Source organism: Oncorhynchus gorbuscha, linkage group LG12, assembly GCF_021184085.1.
Source record: "Oncorhynchus gorbuscha isolate QuinsamMale2020 ecotype Even-year linkage group LG12, OgorEven_v1.0, whole genome shotgun sequence".
Lineage (NCBI taxonomy): Eukaryota > Metazoa > Chordata > Actinopteri > Salmoniformes > Salmonidae > Oncorhynchus > Oncorhynchus gorbuscha.
Genome location: NC_060184.1, coordinates 63,731,271 through 63,758,892, shown reverse-complemented (window position 1 = coordinate 63,758,892; position 27,622 = coordinate 63,731,271). Strand labels below are relative to the sequence as shown.

The 27,622-nt window shown below is 45.7% G+C and overlaps 1 protein-coding gene across 9 annotated transcripts in view; it reads left to right on the top strand.

Annotated features, from left to right (window-relative positions):
* The window catches only part of phldb2b (pleckstrin homology-like domain, family B, member 2b), a 59,158-nt gene extending 33,555 nt beyond the window's left edge, over nucleotides 1-25,603 (top strand). For 4 of the 9 annotated variants that reach the window (XM_046292586.1, XM_046292585.1, XM_046292594.1 and 1 more), the window contains 21 exons: nucleotides 663-782; nucleotides 3,530-3,714; nucleotides 3,814-5,115; nucleotides 10,885-11,256; nucleotides 12,507-12,644; nucleotides 12,754-12,891; nucleotides 14,265-14,393; nucleotides 14,811-14,966; nucleotides 15,036-15,146; nucleotides 15,239-15,328; nucleotides 15,429-15,566; nucleotides 16,540-16,686; nucleotides 17,905-18,099; nucleotides 18,202-18,345; nucleotides 18,435-18,537; nucleotides 22,413-22,566; nucleotides 23,985-24,075; nucleotides 24,205-24,351; nucleotides 24,437-24,656; nucleotides 24,771-24,856; nucleotides 24,965-25,603. In XM_046292586.1, coding sequence (XP_046148542.1) covers nucleotides 663-782; nucleotides 3,530-3,714; nucleotides 3,814-5,115; nucleotides 10,885-11,256; nucleotides 12,507-12,644; nucleotides 12,754-12,891; nucleotides 14,265-14,393; nucleotides 14,811-14,966; nucleotides 15,036-15,146; nucleotides 15,239-15,328; nucleotides 15,429-15,566; nucleotides 16,540-16,686; nucleotides 17,905-18,099; nucleotides 18,202-18,345; nucleotides 18,435-18,537; nucleotides 22,413-22,566; nucleotides 23,985-24,075; nucleotides 24,205-24,351; nucleotides 24,437-24,656; nucleotides 24,771-24,856; nucleotides 24,965-25,105 — 4,307 coding nt within the window. In that variant the 3' untranslated portion in view covers nucleotides 25,106-25,603. Of the gene's footprint in view, nucleotides 1-662; nucleotides 783-3,529; nucleotides 3,715-3,813; nucleotides 5,116-10,884; nucleotides 11,257-12,506; nucleotides 12,645-12,753; nucleotides 12,892-14,264; nucleotides 14,394-14,810; nucleotides 14,967-15,035; nucleotides 15,147-15,238; nucleotides 15,329-15,428; nucleotides 15,567-16,497; nucleotides 16,687-17,904; nucleotides 18,100-18,201; nucleotides 18,346-18,434; nucleotides 18,538-22,412; nucleotides 22,567-23,984; nucleotides 24,076-24,204; nucleotides 24,352-24,436; nucleotides 24,657-24,770; nucleotides 24,857-24,964 lie in introns of all 9 variants that reach the window. The other 5 variants (XM_046292588.1, XM_046292589.1, XM_046292587.1 and 2 more) reach the window with 5 other exon arrangements.
* The last annotated feature ends 2,019 nt before the right edge of the window (nucleotides 25,604-27,622 follow it).

Genomic DNA, 27,622 nt, shown 5'->3' with positions numbered 1-27,622 from the left:
TGGTATCTGTCTGAGTGTAGGTATCTCTGGTATCTGTCTGGGTGTAGGTATCTCTGGTATCTGTCTGGGTGTAGGTATCTCTGGTATCAGACAGATAGATGGAACAGTTCTGTCATTTTGACATTGTTTTTCTCCATATTTAAGCTGCTTGGGAGGGATCCCTGAAACATCAATCCTACAAGCATCAGCATTGTTTAATACAGAGATAAGTGGCTGAATTGTTTATCTGGATCATGTGGAAGGGTCAGTTTGAGGCTGGCAGAGAGATGGCCAAAATGGTGTTCTTTTTCTGTCCTTCACTCAGGGATCTTCTCACCACTGCATTCAAGAGAGAAATAGAGTGATAAGGGGTCCCCCCCTCGTTCTTTATCTCCCTCTTTCTGTGAGGTATTTGGACAGCTGTGGATGACTGCTGTGTGTGTGTGGGTGTGAGAGGGAGAGAGTTATCAGGTTGTGACCCCGATGTCTTGTTTAATATCTGACTCTGTGATCCTAATTGATGGCCAAACACTGTGATCTGGAATGGCCCAGACTGTGTGTGTGAGTCTGGTGCAGATGGATTGTCTGTTACACAGAGAACCTGGAGGTCTATAACACATGTACTGTGTTGAATTATTTCTTCTGTCATTTAGTGTGTGTTTATCTGACTGTTTTCTCTCCAGGTTACTCTCTGTGTCTGGGTCAATCCTACTTCTTCCGTTTCAACCATCCAGAAGAGGCCAGCCGTATGAAGAGCATGCTGCCCCAGAAGAGCCCTGTCTCTCCTCTGGCCTACAGCACAGGTAGCACACACATGTGGCCCTACCCTCTTTCACCTCTCTTCTCCTTTGTCCCCCCTCTATAGATCCCATATCAGCCCCTAGTCCCACAGTTCTCATATCACTTCCTCTCTCCCAGTGTTAGGGTATAGTTACAGGTGGAGCCCGCCACGACAGGTGTACGTGATTGAGACGCGGTCATGTGTAACTGCTTTATTGAGGAAAAATGTACTTGTTTTGACTCTGTGGTAGTCTCACCCAGCTATCTTAAGATGATTGAACTAACTGTAAGTCCTTCTGTATAGAGGAGACTTAGCATCTGCCAAATGACTAAAATGTAAACTAAAGCATTCTTAGGTCCTTAATATCTATGTGGATATCTTCATACATATGTTTTTGCTGAGGCAGAGGGTCTTTGACAAGTCACAGGGTTAGAAACACACACACACACACACACACCTAAAACACACTTCTCAAGACTGGTGGAATGTTTTTCACATCTGGCAATAGCTGTCGTCGTGGTGATGCAGCTGTGTTCTGCTGTAACCGTGGTGATTGATCTCTGCATTTGAACATGGTGTGTGTCTGCGTATATCATCGCTGCTCGCTCACTGTCTCGGCAGCTAGACAGCAGGAATGTACACACACAAATATACATCTGTATAGGGGTCACACACACTGAACTCAATTGTATAGCGAGGAGCCATGGACCATTTTTAGTGTTAATAGTTTTAAAAAGATTAGAGTGAGCTGATATTAACCAGACCTTAAAGGAAAATCTGTCTATTAATGGAGTCTACTGTGATTGTGTGTTTGTGTTTCTGACAGCGTCTCGAGATCAGATATCTTCTGCTTTCTGCCCCATTTATCCCCCTCTTTACAAGGCTGAGGTTAAACCTTTACACACTAGGACCCCTCGCTCACACAATCTTACCTACACACACTCATGTGTGCACACACAGGACATGCACAATGAAATATTAGTGGAATCTGTGTGGGTAGCTGGACAGGTAGGATGACTGACAGTGAAGGTGAACAGGTGGTCACGTGTCAGGTGACAGAGGAATGGATGAGACTGAGGCAGGAATTCCTTTAACCATAAAGTGGTATATTTACTAAGTAGTCTGTGCTGCATCACAAAAGAAACAAATAACATGTATCCAATCAAATTCCTCATCCCAAAGATCTTATCATAACAATCATTCATGATTAACATAATTAGGGAAGTCAACAAACCAGTTCATTAATAAGTCAATAGTAATCATCCGTGAGTCATTTAGGCTCGTAACTATTTATCATGAAAGAATACCAACAGTGAATGGTTATTAAATCTATAATCCCCATTAGTTTGGTATCAAAGTCGATCAGTTAGCAAACAATGACGTTTCTCATTTCACCCTTTCAATTGTCTTCATGTGTACAGGTAATTAATTTCATTACATATTACCCATATCGATTGCATAATTGGCCTATGAGGATCCGTAGGGCCGTGATCATTGACAATTCACATTACATAATAGATTTGAAGTGTGCGCTCCAAGCCGCGCTCCGCGGTAATAACTATTAACAATAACTGATGGCCCACACCCCTGATCGCAACAGATAATTCAGATGAAAGGTAACAGAGTCGGTGGATTCATGGACGCACAGAACTTCTGGATCAGACAGAGTTAAGGAAGAGAGAGCAGCGAGATCAGGCAATGGCAATTTCCTCCTTTTATGGAGTTGAGATCTGTCTGACATTTCCACCTGACCTAATTAAAGCGCCCCTGGCCCAGCTGAGTAAGTGGCAATGAATTAAATGATTATTCCAACAACTTCATGGGCGTTTTCTGCACACAGTATACATACGGTCATGCACACATTTAGTACATGTATACACACACTTCTAGGTAAACACACTTCGGACATGTGTACACACAAGGCACACGTCCGTCTATATTTAGTGATTCTATGTGTGTTTTGGAGGTCATGTGTGCGTTACTGTCTTGACGGTATGTAAAGAGTAGTCCCATTACTCAGGGTGAAATGGCTAACCTTATTGTCTCCTTTTTGTTTAGCTCTTTGATGAGTAAAATGACGAGGTTTCCTCTCCTTTGGATTTTCAAGGGGGATTGAAGAAATTCCTGACCACCAAGAGGTTTTCTATTTCCCCAGGAAGTCTGTTGCCCTGCTACTTTTAGAGACCTGAACTACCGTGTGTGTTAGTTTTAAATCTGAGAATAGGTGGGAGCGTGTGAGTGAGTTCTGTGTGTGTGTGTGTGTGTTTTGTCTGTATGTGTTGGCTCTTGGGCCCTCAGTGTTATAGGCCATTTACTGGCAGCTCTCTGCTGTTTGGGTTATGAGTATCCTGCCAAGTCCAGCTATGAATAGACTTAGCTGCAGGTACAACCACCATATAACTTTCTCCTTTACTCTCAGACCAAAACCACACAGAAGAAGGCACACATTGACGCACCTATACACAGAGATATTCTCAGAATAATAAGAACACCCTCAGACCTATAGACTTCAACAGACAAAACAGATGATGGACAGAGAGCTCGTGTAGAGGATGGTTTTTAACTGTTCACTTAGTGGTGAAGATAAGGCACTTTCAAATAACATGTCTTCATGTGTATTATTTTCTGCTTTCCCCTCCTGTATCTACTGTTGCATTGTCAAGAAGGAACCTGCTAGTAAGCATTTCATTGGATGGTGTATACCATGTGTTTCCTGTACATGCAACTTCTACAACTTAAAGTTGAACTCTTCCCCCCCCCCCCCCCCAGACTATCTGAAGTTCAGTAGTGACTACAGCCATGGGGTGGTGGGAGGGGCCGGCAGTGCAAGAGGGATGCGTTCTGCCTCAGAGCTCCGTGATTTGATGGACACCTTACAACGAAAGAAGATCGCCCTGGAGACGAGCCTGAGAGCCAATGGGGACTCTAGCCCCTCCTACTTCAGTATGACACAGGTATGACAGCTGTAGCTCTCATCGAACCCCAGCAGAACTGAGGCATGCACTAGATGGACATGGTTTTACACTTCTAATGTCTTTTCCCCTCTTTCCCAGTCTCCACCCACCACGCCTGTGACCTCACCCACCTCGATGTCGTCAGCCTATCAAGAGCAGGCTAGGCGTTTCTATGGCTCTGATCGCCCACCCCTCTCGGTCAAAGCCGCAGTCCCTCCCTCCCCCTCTCGGCGCTCTGACCCCCCTTCCTCCCGATCCTCCATGACCCGGAACCAATCCTACCAATCACAAGACAGCCTGCTGGCCTCCCCTGGCGACGGGCGACGACAACTAAACCCAAACTCCTCCCCCCTGTTGTCGATGTGGAACGGTGGAGGTTCCTCTAACTCAGTGGCCGGTGGTGAGAGCCTCTCCTCTCCTCCTCCACGTTCATCCCTCTCTCCAACCAGTGGAGCAGCCAGCGTGCCCTCCAGCCCCCGCCTGGGACGCCGAAGTCACGGCAACCATGAGCCGACACCTAGCAACCGAACCAGGAAGTACTCTGCAGGGTCGATAGGTGGCATGATAGGAAGTCACAGCCTCTCTCTGCCCCGCCTCTGCCTATCATCGTCGCCACGTTCCCATGATAATGGAGCCTTGGTGCTCTCTACCCTCCCCCCGACCTCGCGGCGCTCTGAACCTCTACGTAACTCTTCTCACAACAATAGCCAAAACCACATCACAAACAGTAACTACAACCATAACCCAACCACTAACTTTAACTACAGCCAGGGCCAAAACATGAACCAGAAGGGGAACCAAGGTGAGGGGGTGGTATCCATTTCCCTCTCCTCCCCAAAGTCTCCTACCCAGGCCCCTCCAGACGTAACTGTCCCGTTCCGATCAGGGGGCTCCTCCAGTCCCCGCGTAGCCAAGAAACTCAGCCTCACCTCCACCAGCTCCACATCCAGCCTCCAGGAGCCAGAGTGGCCAGCCAGCTGCGGAGTCCCCCCTGGACCAGAGCTTTTTTTCGGGGAGAGGGAGCACAGAGGTGGCAGCCTGGAGCCTGGTCTAGGGTTAGGGGAACGGAGACAGTCTTTTGGGAAGGGTGGGCTTGAACCAGGGTTCGGTCTGGGGGACAGAAGACAGTCCTTTGGAAAGGGAGGGGTAGAACCTAGTTTGGGATTAGGGGAACGGAGACAGTCTTTTGGGAAGGGAGGTTTAGAGCCAGGTTTAGGGTTAGGGGAACGAAGGCAGTCATTTGGGAAGGGAGGAGTGGGGCTGGGGGCGGGGGTGACCCCACCTGGGGGGTTCAGGGCGAGGAGTGGCAGTATCAGCTCCCTGAGTGGGAAGGAAGAACTGACTGACTACCACCATCGCCAGAGAGATGAGAGACTACGAGAACAGGAGGTGGAGAGACTGGTGAGTAGTGTATGTGTGTATTTAAAAAAAAAAGATCTGAATGAAATCGCAAGGCTATGAGGTGGAATCAGATATCTTCCCTCTGACCTCTCGATCTCCTAACACACTCTTCGGGAGCTACACTGTTGTGGCATATACACACAGATGAATATGCACGCACACTAACATATGTTCCCTCAGGGAAGTACTGCCTCTGGCTGCTAGCCTATGTTAACATGCTCAGCTATTCTTACTCCTCCGCTGGGTTGGGTCCGGTTTAGAGGAAAACACTGGCTTTTTTTGGGCCCTCTGTGGTTTTGTGTGTGTGGTTCCGTAAGTGGGGCCATCTGCAGTTCAGCACAGTTAGGTTGGTTTGGATCGTTAGGAACCCATAAAAGAACTGTCAGATGTGGGCAAGAACCAGATTGTATTAGGAGAACAGAAATATAGGGCAGGTGGATACACACACTCTTTTTCTGACACACACACAAAGTAAACAGGGCTAAGTCCAAAATAAAGACGTGCAGCCACAACTGAGGTGTGCTGAATATTCCCAAAGGATCATTCCTCAAAGTATTTCCCCTGGCGACGTAAAGGCTGCCTTCATGGGAGAACAGACAAACATGTTGGAAACACACATCTATGCACCAATCACTCAACAGAATTAGGCTTTATCTCAATAGTCTAAAATAGCTTCCTCTCCTAGTCTCCTCTCCTTCATCTTCACTATTGTAGACTATTGAGATGCGTCTCCTCTGAATGCTAACTTTGGATCTACTCTGCCCTCTAGAGGCGAGACAGGAGAACTTTCACTACTACTGATTTCACTATTGGAAATTTTTCTCCACCAGCTGCTCCTATGCTGGGTGAGGGAGAGGGGGAGATCTCAGTAAAACAAAAATAATGGTGTTCCAAAAAAGGCCCAGTTGCCAGGACCACAAATACAAATTCCATCTAGACACCGTTGCACTAGAGCAGTGGTTCCCAAACCTTTTATAGTCCCGTACCCCTTCAAACATTCAACCTCCAGCTGTACCCACTCTAGCACCAGGGTCAGCACACTCTCAAATGTTGTTTTTTGTCATCATTCTAAGTCTGCCACACACACTATATGATACATTTATTAAACAAGAATGAGTGGGAGTGTTCGTCACAACCTGGCTCTTGAAGTGACAAAGGGCTCTTTTTGGATCAGGGCATAAATAATAATAATCAATAATTTTGCTCTTTATTAAGCCATCTTCCCAATAAAACCTTATTTGTTCATCAACAATTGTGAATGACTCAACACAGGTTAATGAGAAGGATGTGCTTGAAAGGATGGACATAACTCTGCTATGTTGGGTTGTATTGGAGAGTCTGTCTTAAATCATTTTCCACACACAGGCTGTACCTGTATTTAGTTTTCATGCTAGTGAGGGCTAGAGGTTGACTGATTATGATCTTTCAACGCCGATACAGATTATTGGAGGACCAAAAAAAGCCGATACTGATTAATCGGCCGATTTAAAATAATATATATATATTTTATTTATTTGTAATAATGACAATTACAACAATACTGAATGACATTTTAACTTAATATAATACATCAATAAAATCAATTTAGCCTCAAATAAATAATGAAACATGTTCAATTTGGTTTAAATAATGCAAAAACAAAGTGTTGGAGAAGAAAGTAAAAGTGCAATATGTGCCATGTAAGATAGCTAAAGTTTAAGTTCCCCTTGCTCAGAACATGAGAACGTATGAAAGCTGGTGGTTTGTTTTAACATGAGTCTACAATATTCCCAGGTAAGAAGTTTTAGGTTGTAGTTATTATAGGAATTATAGGACTATTTCTCTCTATATGATTTGTATTTCATATACCTTTGACTATTGGATGTTCTTATAGGCACTTTAGTTACAGTGTAACAGTATAGCTTCCGTCCCTCTCCTCGCTCCTACCTGGGCTCGAACCAGGAACACATCGACAACAGCCACCCTCGAAGCAGCGTTACCCATGCAGAGCAAGAGGAACAACTACTCCAAGTCTCAGAGCGAGTGACGTTTGAAAAGCTATTAGCGCGCACCCCGCTAACTAGCTAGCCATTTCACATCGGTTACACCAGCCTAATCTTGGGAGTTGATAGACTTGAAGTCATAAACAGCGCAATGCTTGAAGCACAGCAAAGAGCTGCTGGCAAAACGCACGAAAGTGCTGTTTGAATGAATGCTTATGAGCCTGCTGGTGCCTACCATCGCTCAGTCAGACTGCTCTCTAATCATAACTTAATTATAATATAATAACACACAGAAATACGAGCCTTAGGTCATTAATATGGTCGAATTCGGAAACTATGAACTATGTTTATTCTGCAGTGAAATACGGAACCGCTCTGTATTTTATCTAACGGATGGCATCCCTAAGTCTAAATATTCTTGTTACATTGCACAACCTTCAATGTTATGTCATAATTACGTAACATTCTGGCAAATTAGTTCGCAATGAGCCAGGCGGCCCAAACTGTTGCATTAACACTGACTCTGCGTACAATCAACGCAAGAGAAGTGACACAATTTCGCCTGGTTAATATTGCCTGCTAACCTGGATTTCTTTTAGCTAAATATGCAGGTTTAAAAATATATACTTCTGTGTATTGATTTTTTAAAAAAGGCATTGATGTTTATGGTTAGGTACAGTCGTGCAACGATTGTGATTGTTTTCGCAAATGGCTTTTGTTAAATCACCCCCCGTTTGGTGAAGTTGGCTGTCTTTTTTAGGAAGAAATAGTCTTCACACAGTTCACAACGAGCCAGGCGGCTAAAACTGCTGCATATACCCCGACTCCGCTTGCGCAGAACGCAAGAGATGTGACACAATTTCCCTAGTTAAAAGAAATTCATGTTAGCAGGCAATATTAACTAAATATGCAGTTTTAAAAATATATACTTCTGTGTATTGATTTTAAGAAAGGCATTGATGTTTATGGTTAGGTACACGTTGGAGCAACGATGGTCCTTTTTTCACGAATGCACACCACATCGATTTATATGCAATATCATCAACCATGTGTAGTTCACTAGTGATTATGATTGATTGATTGTTTTTTATAAGATAAGTTTAATGCTACCTAGCAACTTACCTTGGCTTCTTACTGCATTCGCGTAACAGGCAGACTCCTCGTGGAGTGCAATGTAATCAGGTGGTTAGAGCGTTGGACTAGTTAACCTTAAGGTTGCAAGATTGAATCCCCGAGCTGACAAGGTAAAAATCTGTTAACCCACCGTTCCTAGGCCGTCATTGAAAATAAGAATGTGTTCTTAACTGACTTGCCTAGTTAAATAAAATTGTTAAAAAAAAAAAAAAATGGCCAAATCCGTGTCCAAAAATACCGATTTCCGATTGTTATGAAATCTTTAAATCGGCCCTAATTAAGCGGTCATTCTGATTAATCGGTCAACCTCTAGTGAGGGCCAAGAATCCACTCTCACAAGTGCGTGGTTGCAAAGGGCATCCGTGTCTTAACAGCGTGATTTGCCAAGGCAAGAAACTCCTCAGCGTAGCCCTGTCCAGAAATCTGACAGTGGCTTCTGATTCAATTACATTTTCACAGAACTGCTTGTTGCAATTTTGATGAGGCTCTCTTGTTTTCACGTGTGTTACCACTCCACCATGTCTCCCTGTCATGGCCTTTGTGCCATCAGTACAGATACCAACACATCTTGACCACCAAAGTCCATTTGATGTCACAAAGCTGTCCAGTACTTTAAAAATATTCTCTCATGTTGTCCTTGTTTGCAGAAGAGGATATGTTCCTTAATATACCCCCCATAAATGTAACGGACATATACCAGGAGCTGTGTGAGGCCTGCCACGTCTTTTGACTCATCCAGCTGTAACACACAGAATTCACAGGCTTGTATGTGAAGCAGTAATTGTTTCAACACATCTCCTGCCATGTCACTGATGTGTCGCGAAACAGTGTTGTTTGATGAAGGCATTGTCTGTATAGTTTTTATGGCCTTTTCCCAAAGCATTGTCCCAGCCATATCTGCAGCAGCAGGAAGAATTAAGTCGTCCACAATCGTATGTGGCTTGCCTGTCCTAGCCACTCGGTAGCTCACCCTACAAGATGCTTCTAGCCCCTTCTTATTAATGGTATCTGTTGCTTTGATACATGTCTTACTACTCTAAAGTCATCTTTATTCTCGCTCCAAAAACTCTGGTGGCTTACTTTTCAAATGGTCATGTTTCTGAAAGTCCTCGCAAGAGTGAAGGTTTCCCGCGAGAGAGTAACGGTTAATGTGATTGGATGTTAATTATTTGACTAGGCTACCTGTATTTGATATTGTGTGGTTATTTCACTGAACACTGGGTGGTTTAATTGTTTTTTTTTGGCAGTGAAATGAGGCTACTCAGGGGCGAGAGAAACTCATCCAAATGTATAGCCCCGTTGGAAAATATAAATGTCCTGTTTGAAAATGTGAAGAAAAAAAGTTACAAGAACAATAACATATTTATTTGGCGTACCCTCGACGGCGTTGTGTGTACCCCTGTAACTATTTGATGACATTTGAAATGTCTTTACACTCTCAAAAGTTTCAAAAGAATAATGTTTCCTGTAAACATTTGTTATTGTTTATTTCACTTTTGTTGATCTATTCCCCATGCCAATAAAGCCCTTAAATGGAATTGAAATTGAATTGAGTGGTGGGTAGAGACAGGAGAGAGAGAAAATGGAGGTGGGCAGAGGGGGAGATTGTGAATAGGGATGGATGGAGGGCAGGAGGGAAAGCAAGACTGAGAGAGTGTAGATTAGGAGAGAGAGCTGGTGAGAGAAGAGGAAGGATTGCATTTCTATATCAGTATATCCTCTCCTGTGGGAGCCAGGGCTGTTTGTGATCCGATCAGGTTACACCCAGAGCCAGTTGCTGTTATTAACTGTACTGCTTCACCTCCTTTTGTGTAGTAGGTCTACAGCGGTTTGTCTCCATTAGTACTGAATCAGGAGTCAAATTGACAGAGTATTGCTTTACTCTGCTACTTGTTGACTGACCGTTGTTATTAGTGGCCTCTGTTTGTGTGTGTAGATGTGTATGCATGTGGGATGTATTTCTAGTCCCACTCCTGTGTGTTTGGGATATATTTCCAATGTTGTATGTAGTACGTTGGGCTTTTCCGGTTGGAGAGTCTGACTCCGAGCCAATAACATTCGCAAGAAAGCCCCCTGCTGCCTCTTCTCTCACACACATACATGAATTCTCTCTCGCTCTCGCTCGCTCTCTCTCTCTCGCACACTCTCATTCTCACTCACTGTATCTGCTAGCAGCCACTCAGTTCTCAGGGCGATGTGGTTTCTAATTTCTCTCACCTGCAGCAGTGCATTGCAGATAGCAGCCCACTGTCTTTGTGAATTTCTATATCTAGTTCAGTAGCACAGCGCTAGTAGTTAGTTAGTTAGTTAGCTATAGGTTTAGTTTTTGTTGTTGTGGGCTTTCGTTATTCTCTGAGAGAAATATAAGGGCTATGAGAAAATTCTGTTTGCCCTGTGGAGTGTCTGTGAGGAGAAATGCTCCTAATGGCAGCCATGCTTCCACAGGTAATATCTGTGTATTTGGCTTTCAGTTGGATACAGATAAGAATACATGTGTTTGTGTGTGTGTGTGTGTGTGTGTGTGTGTCTCTCTCTCTCTCTCTCTCTCTCTCTCTCTCTCTCTCTCTCTCTCTGTACATATATATCTAAGTATGTCTGTGTGTAACTCTGTATATATTTGTGTGGGCTTCTAACTGTGTGTGCTGTGTTGTAGGAACGCCAGCGGCTGGAAACCATTCTGTCTCTGTGTTCAGAGCTGGGTCGATCGGAGCAGGACAGGGAGAGGACTGTTGGTTCTAGTGTCGATGCCGGTGCTGGTCTAGCCGACCTTCAGATGATCAACCGGGAACTAGAGAAACTCCAGGTCTCTGACGACGATGAGTCAGAATCCGTCTTCTCTGACTCAACTGTGAACGGAAATGGGGCCGGTAGCGGCTCTGAGAACGGTTACTACGGTAACGACGAGGAGCGTCCAGTCCGACAGCGACGGAGCAGCGGCCACCGGGACCACATGGCAGAATCGCCAGCCATCATCCTACGAAGCTCCGCCACCTCGCTCACCGCGCACCTGCCTAGGACTAATCGGGTGAGAGTTTTTCACTTTCTCGCTCGCTTTTGCTTTCTCTCTCTTCCATTTATATTTGATCTCTTGTTTCCTTTCTCCTGTACTTCTTTCAGCCAACCTCCCTGCCTCTGTCACACACACACACACACACACACACACACACACACACACACACACACACACACACACACACACACACACACACACACACACACACACACACACACACACACACACACACACACACACACACACACACACAGATACATACGGTGCTACTGCTGTCCTTCCTCTGAGTAAAGCTTAATTAAGCCTTGTTAAATGATTGACAGGAGGCAGAGTGTTTATCACCTGGCAACCTGTTAATGAGACCTCTGGTCAGGCTATCCTTACACAGGCCTAATCAAGCTTAATAACAGCCTATGAAGCTATATGCAGCTTAATGTAGCTTCTCATGACTAAATGAGAGTTAAAGGAGTGAGAGGAGAGTGGTAGAGAGAAAGAGAGCTCACTGTAAACAGAAGAGAACACACACTAGCCATGGTCACGGCTCAACCCCTCCTTGTACATTCCTTAGTTCTGATGTGGAAACTCCTCTGGAATCTGACTTTCCTTACCATTTAAGGTCCACATACTGTATTTATATTTTCCCTACTCTCAAACATGTATTTTCTTCTTAGACCTCCACAGCAACCTATTGTTTTAGAGGTCAGAGTTGTTTGTTGTTGTGAATTAGTCTTATATTTAACTGTGAGAACCCGGAGGTGCTGGATACGGTAAAAGTGGTTGCTGTAAGAGGTCACACACACATGAGATATTTACAGTCTGGTTATTAGATTAGAGAGTGCTAAGGATAGCAACCTAAGGTGTGTGTGTGTGTGTGTGTGTGTGTGTGTGTGTGTGTGTGTGTGTGTGTGTGTGTGTGTGTGTGTGTGTGTGTGTGTGTGTGTGTGTGTTCCGAATGAACAGCTGCATAGTTTCTGGTGAGTAATTGAATAACAGAAATGTACTCTACAGAGTATCATGTTAATACCTATAACTTTTCTATGAACCATAGTGTTTTTCACCCCTCATTCAGGACAACCTGTAGCTTTTGTTCCAGCCCTGCACTAACACACATGATTCAACTAATCATCAAGAGCTAGATAAACGGAATCAGGTTTGTTAGTTCTTGGCTGGAAACAAATGTATTCACTCCCTGTAGCTCTCCAGGACCAGTGAATAAAGAACATAGCATAGATTCCATTGTGAGAGTGTGACGTCATCTTTAGGCGCTGGTGGAGGAGGGCCAGCGGAGGCAGGAAGTGACTCGTGTGGAGGAGGAGAGGATCCAGGTGCTGAACAACATGGAGGAGCTGGAACAGAAGATCAAAGAACTGGACAACCAGATGGATGAGTCTCTCAGAGAGGTAAGAAGGATGGAGGGAGAGGGATGTGCTAGAGAGGGGGATGGAGGGAAGAAGGAGGTAATAGAGGTAGAGCTGGATAGAGACTCAGTCCCTCTTTCTCTCCATCCAGGTGGAGGTGGAGCGTGCCCTGGTGGAGGCAGAGCAGCAGGCGGAGCTAGCGGCCTTGCAGCAGGAGAGAGATGCTCTGGAGACACTCAACACCAAGATGTCTGACATGGAACAACAGGCACAGAACCAGAAGAGTCCGGTAATACCGCTGTGTGATAACACTGGGGCAACTGGGATCAGCGCAACATGAGGGAGGGAGAGAGAAAGAGTGTGTGTCTGTGTGTGTACTGCTATATGGAGTTTCTAAGAGTTTGTGGTGTCATAAGCACTGTGTGCATATGTAATGAGCATGGTGCAGTATGTATTCTCTAGCCACACCCAATGATACATTGATTGACATGTGACTAGCTGACTTGGTATGTGTAAATCCCTGTCATGCAGTCTCCGGTCCAAATATACAGCTGTTAATACACAACAGGGTATAGTGGTCACTACCCTGGTGTGTGTGTGTGTGTGTGTGTGTGTGTGTGTGTGTGTGTGTGTGTTGACACCCTCTTCTCCTCTAGGGTCGTGTTCAGGCCTGCTTCCGGAGAGTTCCATTAACCCTACAGCTGGCAGATACATGAGAGGGGAACCACATACCATATGGGGGGGGGGGGGGGGGGGCAGACAGAGTCTTCCCCTTACACATTTTGGTGATTACAGATCTGATGAGAGGAAGATTGATAACGAGCAGTTGAGAGAAAGACAAAAATAAAGTTGACTAGTTTGACACATACTGTGTCTGGTCAGTTAGTCTGGTTTCTCCTGTGTCTGGTCAGTTAGTCTGGTTTCTCCTGTGTCTGGTCAGTTAGTCTGGTTTCTCCTGTGTCTGGTCAGTTAGTCTGGTTTCTCCTGTGTCTGGTCAGTTAGTCTGGTTTCTCCTGTGTCTGGTCAGTTAGTCTGGTTTCTCCTGTGTCTGGTCAGTTAGTCTGGTTTCTCCTGTGTCTGGTCAGTTAGTCTGGTTTCTCCTGTGTCTGGTCAGTTAGTCTGGTTTCTCCTGTGTCTGGTCAGTTAGTCTGGTTTCTCCTGTGTCTGGTCAGTTAGTCTGGTTTCTCCTGTGTCTGGTCAGTTAGTCTGGTTTCTCCTGTGTCTGGCCAGTTAGTCTGGTTTCTCTTGTGTCTGGCCAGTTAGTCTGGTTTCTCCTGTGTCTGGCCAGTTAGTCTGGTTTCTCCTGTGTCTGGCCAGTTAGCCTGGTTTCTCCTGTGTCTGGCCAGCCTGAATGTCTTGGACTGTTGGGGGTCTGTGTTGAAGACTCCTTTCCCTCTCATAATAACCCTCATCATCCCCAACCCACAGCTATATCAGTCCTTCCCTCTTCTCTGCCCTCTAGTCCATTCTGCTTTCCTGACCACTGTAACACTGTAGTAACTAACTCTGCCTCCCGACTCCCACTAACGCTACCATCCTCTCTCCCTCTGTCCTGTGTCTGCTTGTCATTCCTGTGTGTGTGTGTGTGTGTGTACTGTACCTCTGCGTACATATGCACATTTGAGCGTGCTTGTATGCTTGTCGTGTGTGTGTGTGTGTCAGGCGTGTGTGTCGCTGCAGGCTGAGAGGGCTAGGGTAGAGCAGCTGTCTCAGAATGTGTGTGAGCTGCGCTCCCAGCTCCACTGCTGTCCTGAGGCCATGAAGGAGCCCCTACAGGAGCAGCTCACCAGGGTCAGTACACACACACCTCCTGCTAAAAATGTCCTGTGACACACCTTCCCCACCTGTTCACCCATCCTTATCCTCTTGTTCCTTCCCCCTATCATTTATCTACAGGAGGGTCTCTCTTCCTGTCTCGCTCTTCCTCTTCACCTCTCCTCCTGTTTGTCAGTTTTAATGTCATATTATGTCCGTCAGGAAAGCTCCACACAGTCAGCCTGCTCATGGGGGATAGTAGCAGTTTTTTGATAGGATGAGGAAGCATGATTGTGCAGCAGGTTTGGCGAGAGCATGCCTTGGTGTGTGAGTGTGTTTGTGCTTGTGTGACTGAATGCTCTCTCCCTCATGCAGAAAATAGTAATTGAACACTTGCGGACAGCCAAAATGTTATAACACAATCTGAGAAAAACGTGTGTGTGCGTGTGTCAGAACTCCGAGGTGCTGGAAGCTGAGACGAAGCGTTTTGAGGACCTGGAGTTTCAGCAGCTGGAGAGAGAGAGTCGTCATGATGAGGAGAAGGAGGAAAGCACACAACAACTCCTCAGAGAGATAGCTGACTACCAACGGAGCACCGTCACACGCAAGGTACGGTGTGTGTGTGTTTTTTGTGTGTGTGTGTGCGCGTGTTAAACTACTGTATGTGTGTGTTCCAAGGAGAGGCTGGTGGCGCTAAATAAGCAGGCGGGACAGATTACCCAGCAGGCTCAGCGAGAGAAGGACAGCTTCCTGAAGGAGCGGACCAGCCTGCAGATGATGGTGCAGAGGGTATGTACGCGCAGTGTGTGTGTCTGTTTGTGTGTTTTGCAACAGACCATTGATTTCAGTCCTAATTGCATGTTAATCTCTCTCTCTCTCAGGAGAAAGATAACCTTGCTTCTGTGGAAAATAAGTATGCTGACCTCACAGGTGGGCGGGGCTTCCCTCTCAGCCCTATCAGTCTCAAGGAGGTATGTTTGACTATTGCCTAGCAACCTTCTCCATTCCCACCCATGGTCCCCCTCGTCTCACTGTCTTCCTCCTCTTTTCCTCTCCTTTCCTGTTTCCTAGGATACGGTGTCGTTGGCTGACGTGTGTCAATCTCAGTCCCGTGACCACGCCTCTTCCTCTCTTTCTTCTCTTATCCTTCCTGCTGACCTGCTGGTCCTATCCTCCCTCCTTTCTTCTCTTTCCATAAAGAGCGCTGAGGTACTATGTCCTCCCTCTATCTATCTTTCCAGATTTCTATGAAATATGACCTATAATTAATTAATGACAAATAATGGAGTCAAATAGTTTTTCTTCCAAAAATGGTAATTAAGTATGTTAAAAAGCAGCTTTTCTGTTTTGGAATTATGTGGGCGTAGCCCAACAACATGACCGGCGTATACTGGTCATAAAAAATATTAATGTGAGTAGACTGCTGATTGGCCAGCTCATCCTCCTCAGAAGGATGACATCATCCTCTATGATGAAATGGCAAGCGTTTTTTTAAACGGTCTGTTTGAGATACAAGTTTGAGGCAGGGGTTTTGAAGTGTTTTTTTTTTTCTCTCCAATTTATACTTTGGCCACATACGAGTATAGGACGAGTCAACAACATTATTTGTGTACGCGTTAACAGAATTTAAAAAGTGAGAGTTTCACTGGACAGTTACTTTAAGCTAGTGTTTCTTAGAATCTTGGTCCCTTGTATCAAAAAGGTTATGGTCAAAACGATAACATGAGAACTATGGAATGAGTTGTGTGATGGATAGTTTCTTGTAGATCCAGGAATCTTGAGGTTGAGAAGCACTTTTTTACAGCCCGTTTTAGAAACACCTCCTCTTGTCTTCCATTTCTATAGTGATAATAACACATTGCACTGGTAACAAACTGGCCTTTAAAGATGTTCATATTGTTTATGTTTAACCTTCTCTCTTCATTCATTGTCTATGTGAAAGTAATGGAACAGTACAGCTCTGTCTCTGTTGCTGCAGTTTAACTGACCGAGCTAACAAAGTTTTTAACATGGCTGAATCTCTCTCTCTCTCTCTCTCTCTCTCTCTCTCTCAACCCCCCTCTTTATTTAATCTCTCTCACTTTTAATCTCCCTCTCCTTCACCATTGTTTATCCCTTTCTCTGTCCACTTCATCTCTAGCCACTTTTTCTCTCCCCCCTTTTCCCTCATGGTATGTTCCAGGGCTATGTAACAGTCAGTGAGATCAATGAAATTTACTCCCAGCTGGGGGGGAACCCTAGTCCTGCCCCTGTTCTGGCCAATCCCTCCCCTGATTCTGAGCCTAGTCCCCCCACTGACGACAGCGCCCCAAAACCAGCGGAGGCCGTGGTGTGTGTGTGTGTGTGTGTGTGTGTGTGTGTGTGTGTGTGTGTGTGTGTGTGTGTGTGTGTGTGTGTGTGTGTGTGTGTGTGTGTGTGTGTGTGTGTTTGTTGGTCAGTAGGTGTGTTTGTTGGTCAGTAGGTGTGTTTGTTGGTCAGTAGGTGTGTTTGTTGGTCAGTAGGTGTGTTTGTGTGGAGGAGGATAACATTATTTACAGTGCATTCAGAATGTATTCAGATCCTTTGACTTTACAGTCTTATTCTAAATGACAAAGCGAAATCTGATTTGTAGGAATGTTTGCACATTTATTAAAAATTAAAAACAGAAATACCTTTATTGACATAAGTATTCAGACCCGTTGCTATGTGACTCGAAATTGAGCTCAGGTGCATCATGTTTCCATTGATCATTCTTGAGATGTTTCTACAACTTCATTGGAGTCCACCTGTGGTAAGTTCAATTGATTGAACATGATTTGGAAAGGCACACACATGTCTTTATAAGGTCCCACAGTTGACAGTGTATGTTTTACCCAATAAATTACTGGGAGGTTATACATATGTAGTGTTCTTTGTTTTCATAGCTTAGAGCAAAAACCAAGCCATAAGGTCGAAGGAAGACACGATTGTGTCGAGCCACAGATCTGGGAAAGGGTACCAAACCATTTCTGCAGCATCGAAGGTCCCCAAGAATACAGTGGCCATCGTTCTTAAATAGAAGAAGTTTAGATCCACCAAGACTCTTCCTAGACCTGGCTGCCCGGCCAAACTGAGCAATCGGGGGAGAAGGGCCTTGGTCAAGGAGGTGACTAAGAACCCAATGGTCACTCTGACAGAGCTCCAGAGTACCTCTGTGGAGATGGGAGAATCTTTCAGAAGGACAACCATCTCTGCAGCACTCCACCAATCAGGTCTTTATGGTAGAGTGGCCACTCCTCAGTAAAAGGCACATGACAGCCCACTTGGAGTTTGCCAAAGTATTCTCAGACCATGAGAAACAAGATTCTCTGGCTTGATGAAACCAAGATTGGATTATTTGGCCTGATTGCCAAGCGTCTCACCTGGAGGAAACCTGGCACCATCCCTATGGTGGTGTCTGAAAACTTTCCGAATGCACTGTATGCCTTCCTCAGTTCTCCATGCATTTGCCTTTCAATTTTTCTAGATTTTATATTTTGTCTGCTGTACTCTGTCTTTCTTTGATGGTGTTCCTCTCTTCCTCTTTAAGCTCTGTCGCTCCTCCTCTCCTGTCGATTGTCCTTCCTCCTTTTCCTCCCATCCCCTATTGCCCCGCCGCCCCCCTCTCACCAAAACCCCCTCGGTTCATTGGCCGGAGGACATGGTGACCTATCGTGACCCCTCTCCCCTCCCTGACTCTCCTCCTCCTCCTCTGCCTGTCAAAAAACACAGCCACAACAGGCAGGTAAAGGCTGCGTTTTTGTGTCCTGTGCTGTTGTGTGTTTGTGTCCTGTGCATGTGTGTGTGTGTGTGTGTGTGTGATTCTGACTATTGTGTGTGTGTTCAGCACTTCCGTTCACTGGAGGAGAGAAAGAGGTTAGTGAAAGAAGGTGGGGCCCACCTGAGTGACACATTACCCAGGAAGAAGACCACGTCCATCGTCACCCCTCAGTTCAACTGTGCTACACTAGGACGCAGCATGCCTAACAAGGTACACACACACACACACACACACACATTCACTCTCTCACACACACACACAATCACCTTTAATCTCTCTCTCTTTCTGGTCCTCCACAGTCCCATCAGCCCCTGGTCCAGAGTTCTAGCTGTGGCAGTATTTTACCCCGGGCCATGTCTGTCTCCTCCAATAGAGACACAGATAAACGGCACCTGCACAAGGGTGAGGACACACCTCACGCATGTGTAAACTGAACGCGAAACTGAAGTAGTGAGAGGGGAGTTTGTCTAGGAGAGTTGTCTGTCACACCACCAGTGACCCGCGGGACAAGTTAGTCACACAGCTTACCTTATAAGGCAAGGGTTTCAACCTATAAAAAAGATGGATCATCCGATGTGTGTGATGGGTGGACAGAAGCATGGTTTGTTTATCTGTTTGTAGAGAGATTTGAGGAGAGGCAGGAAATACTCTGCTGTTGTGAAGCATCCGTTAATAGGTCCTAGTAACCCATGGAACCCATGGATAACGTGTGTGTGTGTGTTGTTTGTGAGATTGAAGCCTGTCCCTTGGGGTGGGTCATCAGAGGGGTGTGGTGTGTCTCTGACCCTCTTTGGGTGATAGTATCAGGCTTCCTGTGTGTCTGTCTTTGTTGTACCCTACTGTAGTGTTACATTACTCCCTTCATAGTGACAGTCAGGTTGGAGGTCCACTGCTTGTGGTTGTTCATTTTGTTCTGGGATCTATTTTTTTGGACTATACGCTTTTGGACATTGTTATTTGGACCTTTTGGTTGTGGTAACTTTTGCACCTTTAGTTTGCTGTATGTGTTTTAACCGTGGCTGGTCAGTGTGATCAGAGGGAGGGCCAACAGTCTGTACCGTACGGTCAGACTGTGGTCCCTGAGGAGGTGGGCGGTCAGGGAGAACAGGGCTCAATGCAGGGAGGGGTACAGACAGGTAACTTGATGGTATACACGCATCAAATATGCACAGCTTCTCTCTCGCGCTGTTTTAAAGTATACACCGGTTTCTGGTCTTTGTTCTCTCTCTCTCGGACCCTGTGTGCTTTGGTAGTGGTCTCTCTCTCTCTCTTTCTGACTGTGTGCTTTGGTAGTGGTCTCTCTCTCTCTCTTTCTGACTGTGTGCTTTGGTAGTGGTCTCTCTTCTCTCTCTTTCTGACTGTGTGCTTTGGTAGTGGTCTCTCTCTCTCTCTTTCTGACTGTGTGCTTTGGTAGTGGTCTCTGACTGTGTCTTTGGTAGTGGTCTCTTTCTGACTGTGTGCTTTGGTAGTGGTCTCTCTCTTTCTGACTGTGTGCTTTGGTAGTGGTCTCTCTCTCTCTTTCTGACTGTGTGCTTTGGTAGTGGTCTCTCTCTCTCTCTTTCTGACTGTGTGCTTTGGTAGTGGTCTCTCTCTCTCTCTTTCTGACTGTGTGCTTTGGTAGTGGTCTCTCTCTCTCTCTTTCTGACTGTGTGCTTTGGTAGTGGTCTCTCTCTCTCTCTTTCTGACTGTGTGCTTTGGTAGTGGTCTCTCTCTCTCTCTTTCTGACTGTGTGCTTTGGTAGTGGTCTCTCTCTCTCTCTTTCTGACTGTGTGCTTTGGTAGTGGTCTCTCTCTCTCTTTCTGACTGTGTGCTTTGGTAGTGGTCTCTCTCTCTCTCTTTCTGACTGTGTGCTTTGGTAGTGGTCTCTCTCTCTTTCTGACTGTGTGATTTGGTAGTGGTCTCTCTCTCTCTCTTTCTGACTGTGTGATTTGGTAGTGGTCTCTCTCTCTCTCTTTCTGACTGTGTGATTTGGTAGTGGTCTCTCTCTCTTTCTGGCTGTGTGATTTGGTAGTGGTCTTTATCTCTCTCTTTCTGACTGTGTGATTTGGTAGTGCTCTTTATCTCTCTTTCTGACTGTGTGATTTGGTAGTGCTCTTTATCTCTCTCTTTCTGACTGTGTGCTTTGGTAGTGGTCTCTCCCTCTCTCTTTCTGACTGTGTGCTTTGGTAGTGGTCTCTCCCTCTCTCTTTCTGACTGTGTGCTTTGGTAGTGGTCTCTCTCTTTCTGACTGTGTGCTTTGGTAGTGGTCTCTCTCTCTCTCATTCTGGCTGTGTGCTTTGGTAGTGGTCTCTCTCTCTCATTCTGGCTGTGTGCTTTGGTAGTGGTCTCTCTCTCTCTCTTTCTGACTGTGCTTTGGTAGTGGTCTCTCTCTCTTTCTGACTGTGTGCTTTTGTAGTGGTCTCTCTCTCTCTCTGACTGTGTGCTTTGGTAGTGGTCTCTCTCTCTTTCTGACTGTGTGCTTTGGTAGTGGTCTCTCTCGCTCTCTTTCTGACTGTGTGCTTTGGTAGTGGTCTCTCTCTCTCATTCTCTTTCTGACTGTGTGCTTTGGTAGTGGTCTCTCTCGCTCTCTTTCTGACTGTGTGCTTTGGTAGTGGTCTCTCTCTTTCTTTCTGACTGTGTGCTTTGGTAGTGGTCTCTCTCTCTCTTTCTGACTGTGTGCTTTGGTAGTGGTCTCTCTCTCTCTTTCTGACTGTGTGCTTTGGTAGTGGTCTCTCTCTCTCTTTCTGACTGTGTGCTTTGGTAGTGGTCTCTCTCTCTCTTTCTGACTGTGTGCTTTGGTAGTGGTCTCTCTCGCTCTCTTTCTGACTGTGTGCTTTGGTAGTGGTCTCTCTCGCTCTCTTTCTGACTGTGTGCTTTGGTAGTGGTCTCTCTCGCTCTCTTTCTGACTGTGTGCTTTGGTAGTGGTCTCTCTCGCTCTCTTTCTGACTGTGTGCTTTGGTAGTGGTCTCTCTCGCTCTCTTTCTGACTGTGTGCTTTGGTAGTGGTCTCTCTCGCTCTCTTTCTGACTGTGTGCTTTGGTAGTGGTCTCTCTCGCTCTCTTTCTGACTGTGTGCTTTGGTAGTGGGCTCTCTTTCTGACTCTGTGCGCTCGCTCTCTTTCTGACTGTGTGCTTTGGTAGTGGTCTCTCTCTGACTGTGTGCTCTCTTTCTGACTGTGTGCTTTGGTAGTGGTCTCTCTCGCTCTCTTTCTGACTGTGTGCTTTGGTAGTGGTCTCTCTCGCTCTCTTTCTGACTGTGTGCTTTAGTGGTCTCTCTTTCTTTCTGACTGTGTGCTTTGGTTGTGGTCTCTCTTTCTGACTGTGTGCTTTGGTAGTGGTCTCTCTCGCTTTCTGACTTTCTGACTGTGCTTTGGTAGTGGTCTCTCTCGCTCTCTTTCTGACTGTGTGCTTTGGTAGTGGTCTGTCTCGCTCTCTTTCTGACTGTGTGCTTTGGTAGTGGTCTGTCTCGCTCTCTTTCTGACTGTGTGCTTTGGTAGTGGTCTCTCTCTCTCTTTCTGACTGTGTGCTTTGGTAGTGGTCTCTCTCGCTCTCTTTCTGACTGTGTGCTTTGGTAGTGGTCTCTCTCGCTCTCTTTCTGACTGTGTGCTTTGGTAGTGGTCTCTCTCGCTCTTTCTTTCTGACTGTGTGCTTTGGTAGTGGTCTCTCTCTTTCTTTCTGACTGTGTGCTTTGGTAGTGGCTCTCTTTCTGACTGTGTGCTTTGGTAGTGGTCTCTCTCTTTCTGACTGTGTGCTTTGGTAGTGGTCTGACTCTTTGGTAGTGGTCTCTCTCTTTCTGACTGTGTGCTTTGGTAGTGGTCTCTCTCTCTCTTTCTGACTGTGTGCTTTGGTAGTGGTCTCTGCTTTGGTAGTGGTCTCGCTCTCTTTCTGACTGTGTGCTTTGGTAGTGGTCTCTCTCGCTCTCTTTCTGACTGTGTGCTTTGGTAGTGGTCTTTGGTAGTGGTCTCTCTCTTTCTTTCTGACTGTGTGCTTTGGTAGTGGTCTCTCTCGCTCTCTTTCTGACTGTGTGCTCTCTCTCTTTCTGACTGTGTGCTTTGGTAGTGGTCTCTCTCTTTCTGACTGTGTGCTTTGGTAGTGGTCTCTCTCTCTCTCTCTCTTTCTGACTGTGTGCTTTGGTAGTGGTCTCTCTCTCTCTCTCTCTTTCTGACTGTGTGCTTTGGTAGTGGTCTCTTTCTCTCTCTCTCTCTTTCTGACTGTGTGCTTTGGTAGTGGTCTCTCTCTCTCTTTCTGACTGTGTGCTTTTGTTGTTGTTTCTGTCTGTCTGTGTGTGGTCTTGGTCTAGGTCAGCCGAGCTCTCGCGCCGCCTCCCAGTCCAACGTGTACCTGGACACCTACGGTCACTGTGATAACGGCCAGGCATACGACACCATGAGCGTGGACAGCTCTGACTCAATGGAGACCAGCATCTCTGCCTGCTCCCCGGACAACGTCTCCTGGTAGGTGGGGGTGTGTGTGTTGGGGAGAGTGAGAGAGGAGAGGTCAAGGAAAAGGGGGATATGTGTGCTACGTGTGTTCAGAGGCTGAATGTGCATACCGATCATATGAAGTCTGTTTCTCATTTTCTATAATGTGAAACATGGAGGGAGAGGGGTGAATGTTCATGCATGTTGAAACATTTGTGTGTATTTGTGTAGAGCTAATGTAAAAAGTATGTTTGCAAATGGACCTGTAGCTCTCTCCTCGTGGGGGTTGAAGGTTAGGGGAGTCAGGTTACAAGCGGGGATGGCTATTGAGCGGTGGTAGATTTGGGCTTCAGCCTCACTGGGGTGAAATCATGTGTTCTGCATGCAGAGTGCTCTCTCTCTCTCTCTGTACCACCCTCACTCTCTCTCTCTCTGTCTGTCTGGAGAGGGTTCAGGCCAGCTCTACACCCCTGGGTTTTAGATGGGTTAGTCTGTTTCTGTGGTCCAGAGATTGGAGCTGTTTGCTTGTTTCTGTGCACCGTGGAGCTTTCAGTGACACAGCAAAGCACAATTAGGGTTTGTGGTTTCATTTCGGATTGCACTGAAGGTAAAATGGGATTGGTTCTGTGAACTCACGGCACAGATTCTGTATTCTGTGGGTCTTGACTCTGGTTGGTTATTTTTGGGTTAAATTGGACTGGACTAGCTTGGAGCATCTGAATGGACCACAGGTTCCATTCCCTCTCGTTTATGCAGGTAAGCAGGAGGGAGTGAGTCTGAGCTTCAGGTTGCTTATATTTCTTGGCTAGTGTTCCTGTTGGATTACCTCTCTGATCCGCATGGTGCTGTAATCACACATACAAACACACACACAGTGCTCCAATCAGGATAATTCCCAAAGGAGTATCCACGTAGCCTCGGGAATGGAACACCATATGGAATACTGCATCTCTGTAACGCCGTGTGTGTGTACTAGTTATGTAAGAGAGAGGCCTCTTTCTGACAGGAACAGGAAAGAGAAGCCCCGTGTGGCTCCGTTGGTAGAGCATGGTGCTTGCAACGCCGTAGTACAAAAAAACTATGAGAATGCATGCACTCGCTACTGTCGCCCTAAATAAAAGCGTCTGCTAAATGATTCAAATGTAAGCGAAGAGATGCCGAGAGGACAGAGAGGGAAGGGGGTTGAGAGAAGGAATGAAGGATTATGGTAGAGATGAAGCGGAAATGGATAGAGGAGGAGTTAGTGGGGGGTCAGACTTATTCCAGGTGTTTCTTTTGAAGTGGAAATGAAAAGCAGCAGACTTTGCTGTGACACACACACACACGTACGTCCAGGCTGGTTCTAATGTGTTCCAGCAGGGCCCATTCTTAATGACTGTGTGTGTTCCATGGGAAGAATAAGTCCTGTGCTGCGTCATTCCCAGCCTGTAGAATGTCTGTGTGTGTTGTAGTGCCAGTACGTCTAACGTGACCAAACTGGAGGAAATGGAGCGTCTGCTGAGACAGGCTCAGGCAGAGAAGAATCGCCTCATAGAACACAAGGTAACATGCACAGATAAACAAACAAACACACACACACACACACACACACACACACACACACACACACACACACACACACACACACACACACTGAAATCTAAAGTAAAGCATGTGTTGTGTCTGGTGCAGGAGCAAGAGATGGAGTCACGCAAACAGGCTCTGGAGGAGGAGAGGAGGAGGAGGGAGGATCTGGAGAAACGACTGCAGGAGGAGACCAACAGACGACAGAAACTCATCGACAGGGAGGTGAAACTACGGGAGAAACAGAGAGCACAGGTGAAACCATAGGCATACGAAACAGTATCTCTCCAGGACTAAGATTGCTGACCACTAGAGTAACCTTTAACCCCTGTCCCCACAGTCCCGTCCTCTGACGCGCTACCTGCCAGTTCGAAAGGACGACTTTGACCTAAAAGCCCATATAGAGTCAGCGGGCCACAGTGCTGACACCTGTTTCCACCTGTCCCTCACGGAGAAGACATGCCGAGGATTCCTGGTCAAGATGGGGGGAAAGATCAAGACCTGGAAGAAACGCTGGTTTGTCTTTGACCGCAACCGACGAACGCTCTCCTACTTCTCAGGTAAAGAACGGACAGGTACCATGGACTGGAGTGTGAGTAACACACACCTTTAAGTCCTAATCTTCTGGTCTGATTGTGTGTTTCTAACTGTTGTGTGTTTTGTCTCTGCTGCAGACAAGCATGAGGCCAAGCTGAAAGGGGTCATCTACTTCCAAGCAATAGAGGAAGTTTACTATGACCACTTAAAGAACGCACACAAGGTACCTACTTCTTTGTTGTGTGTGTGTGTGAGACACGGTCTTTCTCTTATTAAATGCTGAATCCTTGTAGCCTTGCTGTATCTGATCCCTACTCTTCTCCCCCCCCAGAGTCCTAACCCGTGTCTGACGTTCAGTGTGAAGACTCATGACAGGGTCTATTACATGGTGGCCCCCTCTCCTGAGGCCATGAGGATCTGGATGGATGTCATTGTCACTGGGGCCGAGGGATACACTCAGTTCATGGTGTAGAAGGAGCAATATGGTCATGGCGGAGGGATACACCCACTTTATGGTGTAGGAGACTTGATCTGTACATGTCGGAGGGATACACTCAGTTCATGGTGTAAAGAGGGGTGCTTCGGAGTGGAAGGATACAGCCAGCGTGTGGTTACGACGACAGGACTAGCTCCTCTCTTTTCTCTGACACAGATGGACTGTTGTTTTTATTTCTGTATTTTATTATTATAGAAATGTCCAAGGACGTGTTCTCCAACAGTGTGCCTTAACTCTCACAGTAGCTCCGCTGGAATTGGCCAGTGTTTTTATGCATCATTAGTAAACAAGCAAACAGAACTGTCATTTCAATTCCAGGTTGTGTAGGGTCAAATGATCAGGCGGCAAGTTACTGATATTTACTCATCCCCAAAGACCTCAGGTCTCGTGTGTGTGTGTGTGTGTGTGTGTGTGTGTGTGTGTGTGTGTGTGTGTGTGTGTGTGTGTGTGTGTGTGTGTGTGTGTGTGTGTGTGTGTGTGTGTGTGTGTGTGTGTGTGTGTGTGTGTTTGCGATCACATAACCCAGAGGTGCTAATCTTTTTGTATTATGTCTTTTCTCATGAGGCCAATGTCCTCCATTGCGTCTTCTAGTGTAGCCAAAGGTCAAGTCATCTGTGGTAAAATACAATACCCAAGGTTGCTACTTGGGGAATAGGTTGTCATTGAGATTCAGCCTTATACATGTCAGTGGTAGAATAAATACAGGATCATATAGGTTAACCCTCACAGATTATAATCATGCTGGTCGAGCTTTCGCTGCGTATTTTATCGTTGACTAACCAGATAGCTATATGGTAGCTGTGAGTTGTATTTATCAAATGCCTTGTTTCATGTTTAATGGCCAGCAGCCTTGGCATATAGGCTTACTGTATGTTAGTGCTCAGTCATGATGCTTTACCTTCCCACCATCATATACATCTAGTTATTCCCTCTCATCAGTAGAGGATGACAGCTGAACAGTCTGAGGGACAGAGGATGACCCCTAAACCATCCCAACTCAACCCTACCACCTTCTGCAGTGAGTGTAGAACTGAAAGGACAGATGGAAGCAAATCCAATCCATTTTTGTCACTTGCTTCATAAACAACAGGTGGAGACTAACAGTGAAATGCTTACTTAAATGACTCAATTCCACCCTGCCCATTATTTCTGCTGTATCCTTTCAGATATGAAGCATCCGGGGTCGGGCTAGCCAGGCGTTTGATTCATTATCGGGCATTAATGTGCTTTTTAACCATTATACAGTGGGGCAAAAAAGTATTTAGTCAGCCACTAATTGTGCAAGTTCTCCCACTTAAAAAGATGAGAGGCCTGTAATTTTCATCATAGGAACACTTTAACTATGACAGACAAAATGAGAAAAAGAAATCCAGAAAATCACATTGTAGGATTTTATTTGCAAGTTATGGTGGAAAATAAGTATTTGGAAATAACAAAAGTTTATCTCAATACTTTGTTATATACCCTTTGTTGGCAATGACAGAGGTCAAACGTTTTCTATAAGTCTTCACAAGGTTTTCACACACTGTTGCTGGTATTTTGGCCCATTCCTCCATGCAGATCTCCTCTAGAGCAGTGATGTTTTGGGGCTGTTGCTGGGCAACACGGACTTTCAACTCCCTCCAAAGATTTTCTATGGGGTTGAGATCTGGAGACTGGCTAGGCCACTCCAGGACCTTGACATGCTTCTTACGAAGCCACTCCTTCGTTGCCCAGGCGGTGTGTTTGGGATCATTGTCATGCTGAAAGACCCAGCCACGTTTCATCGCCCTTGCTGATGGAAGGAGGTTTTCACTCAAAATCTCACGATACATGGCCCCATTCATTCTTTCCTTTACACGGATCAGTCGTCCTGGTCCCTTTGCAGAAAAACAGCCCCAAAGCATGATGTTTCCACCCCCATGCTTCACAGTAGGTATGGTGTTCTTTGGATGCAACTCAGCATTCTTTGTCCTCCAAAGAAGTTTACAAACAATAATCACAAGAATGGCTTAAGATCTTGTGATTATTGTGACTTTGCCATTGTAATTGTTTGTAAACATTTGTAGTCAAATTAATCTATGATCGTATGCTATCCATTTGTTTGTATGTTGTTCTTTGTATGACATTTTAATATCTGATTATTAACCAATGATATTAGGCCACTCTTGGCCATGATTACAGACACCTGTTACTTTTGACACTATATAAACAAGTCATCCCGCAGTGTTTGTGATTATACCCTGATGAAGACAGCTTGGCTGTTGGTATTACATTTTTGCATCTGAGATCCTAGAGTGTTCGGCTCTCTTTTATTTTCAAGTTTCTATTCCGCTAGCCAGCACCTCATCTTAATAGGTGTGCGTTTCTTTTTCTTCTAGATCGTCTTTTATACTGATTACAAGTTCAAACAGGTGCCATTAATACAGTTAACGAGTGGAGGACAGAGGAGCCTCTTAAAGAAGTTACAGGTCTGTGAGAGCCAGACGTCTTGTTTGTAGGTGACCAAATACT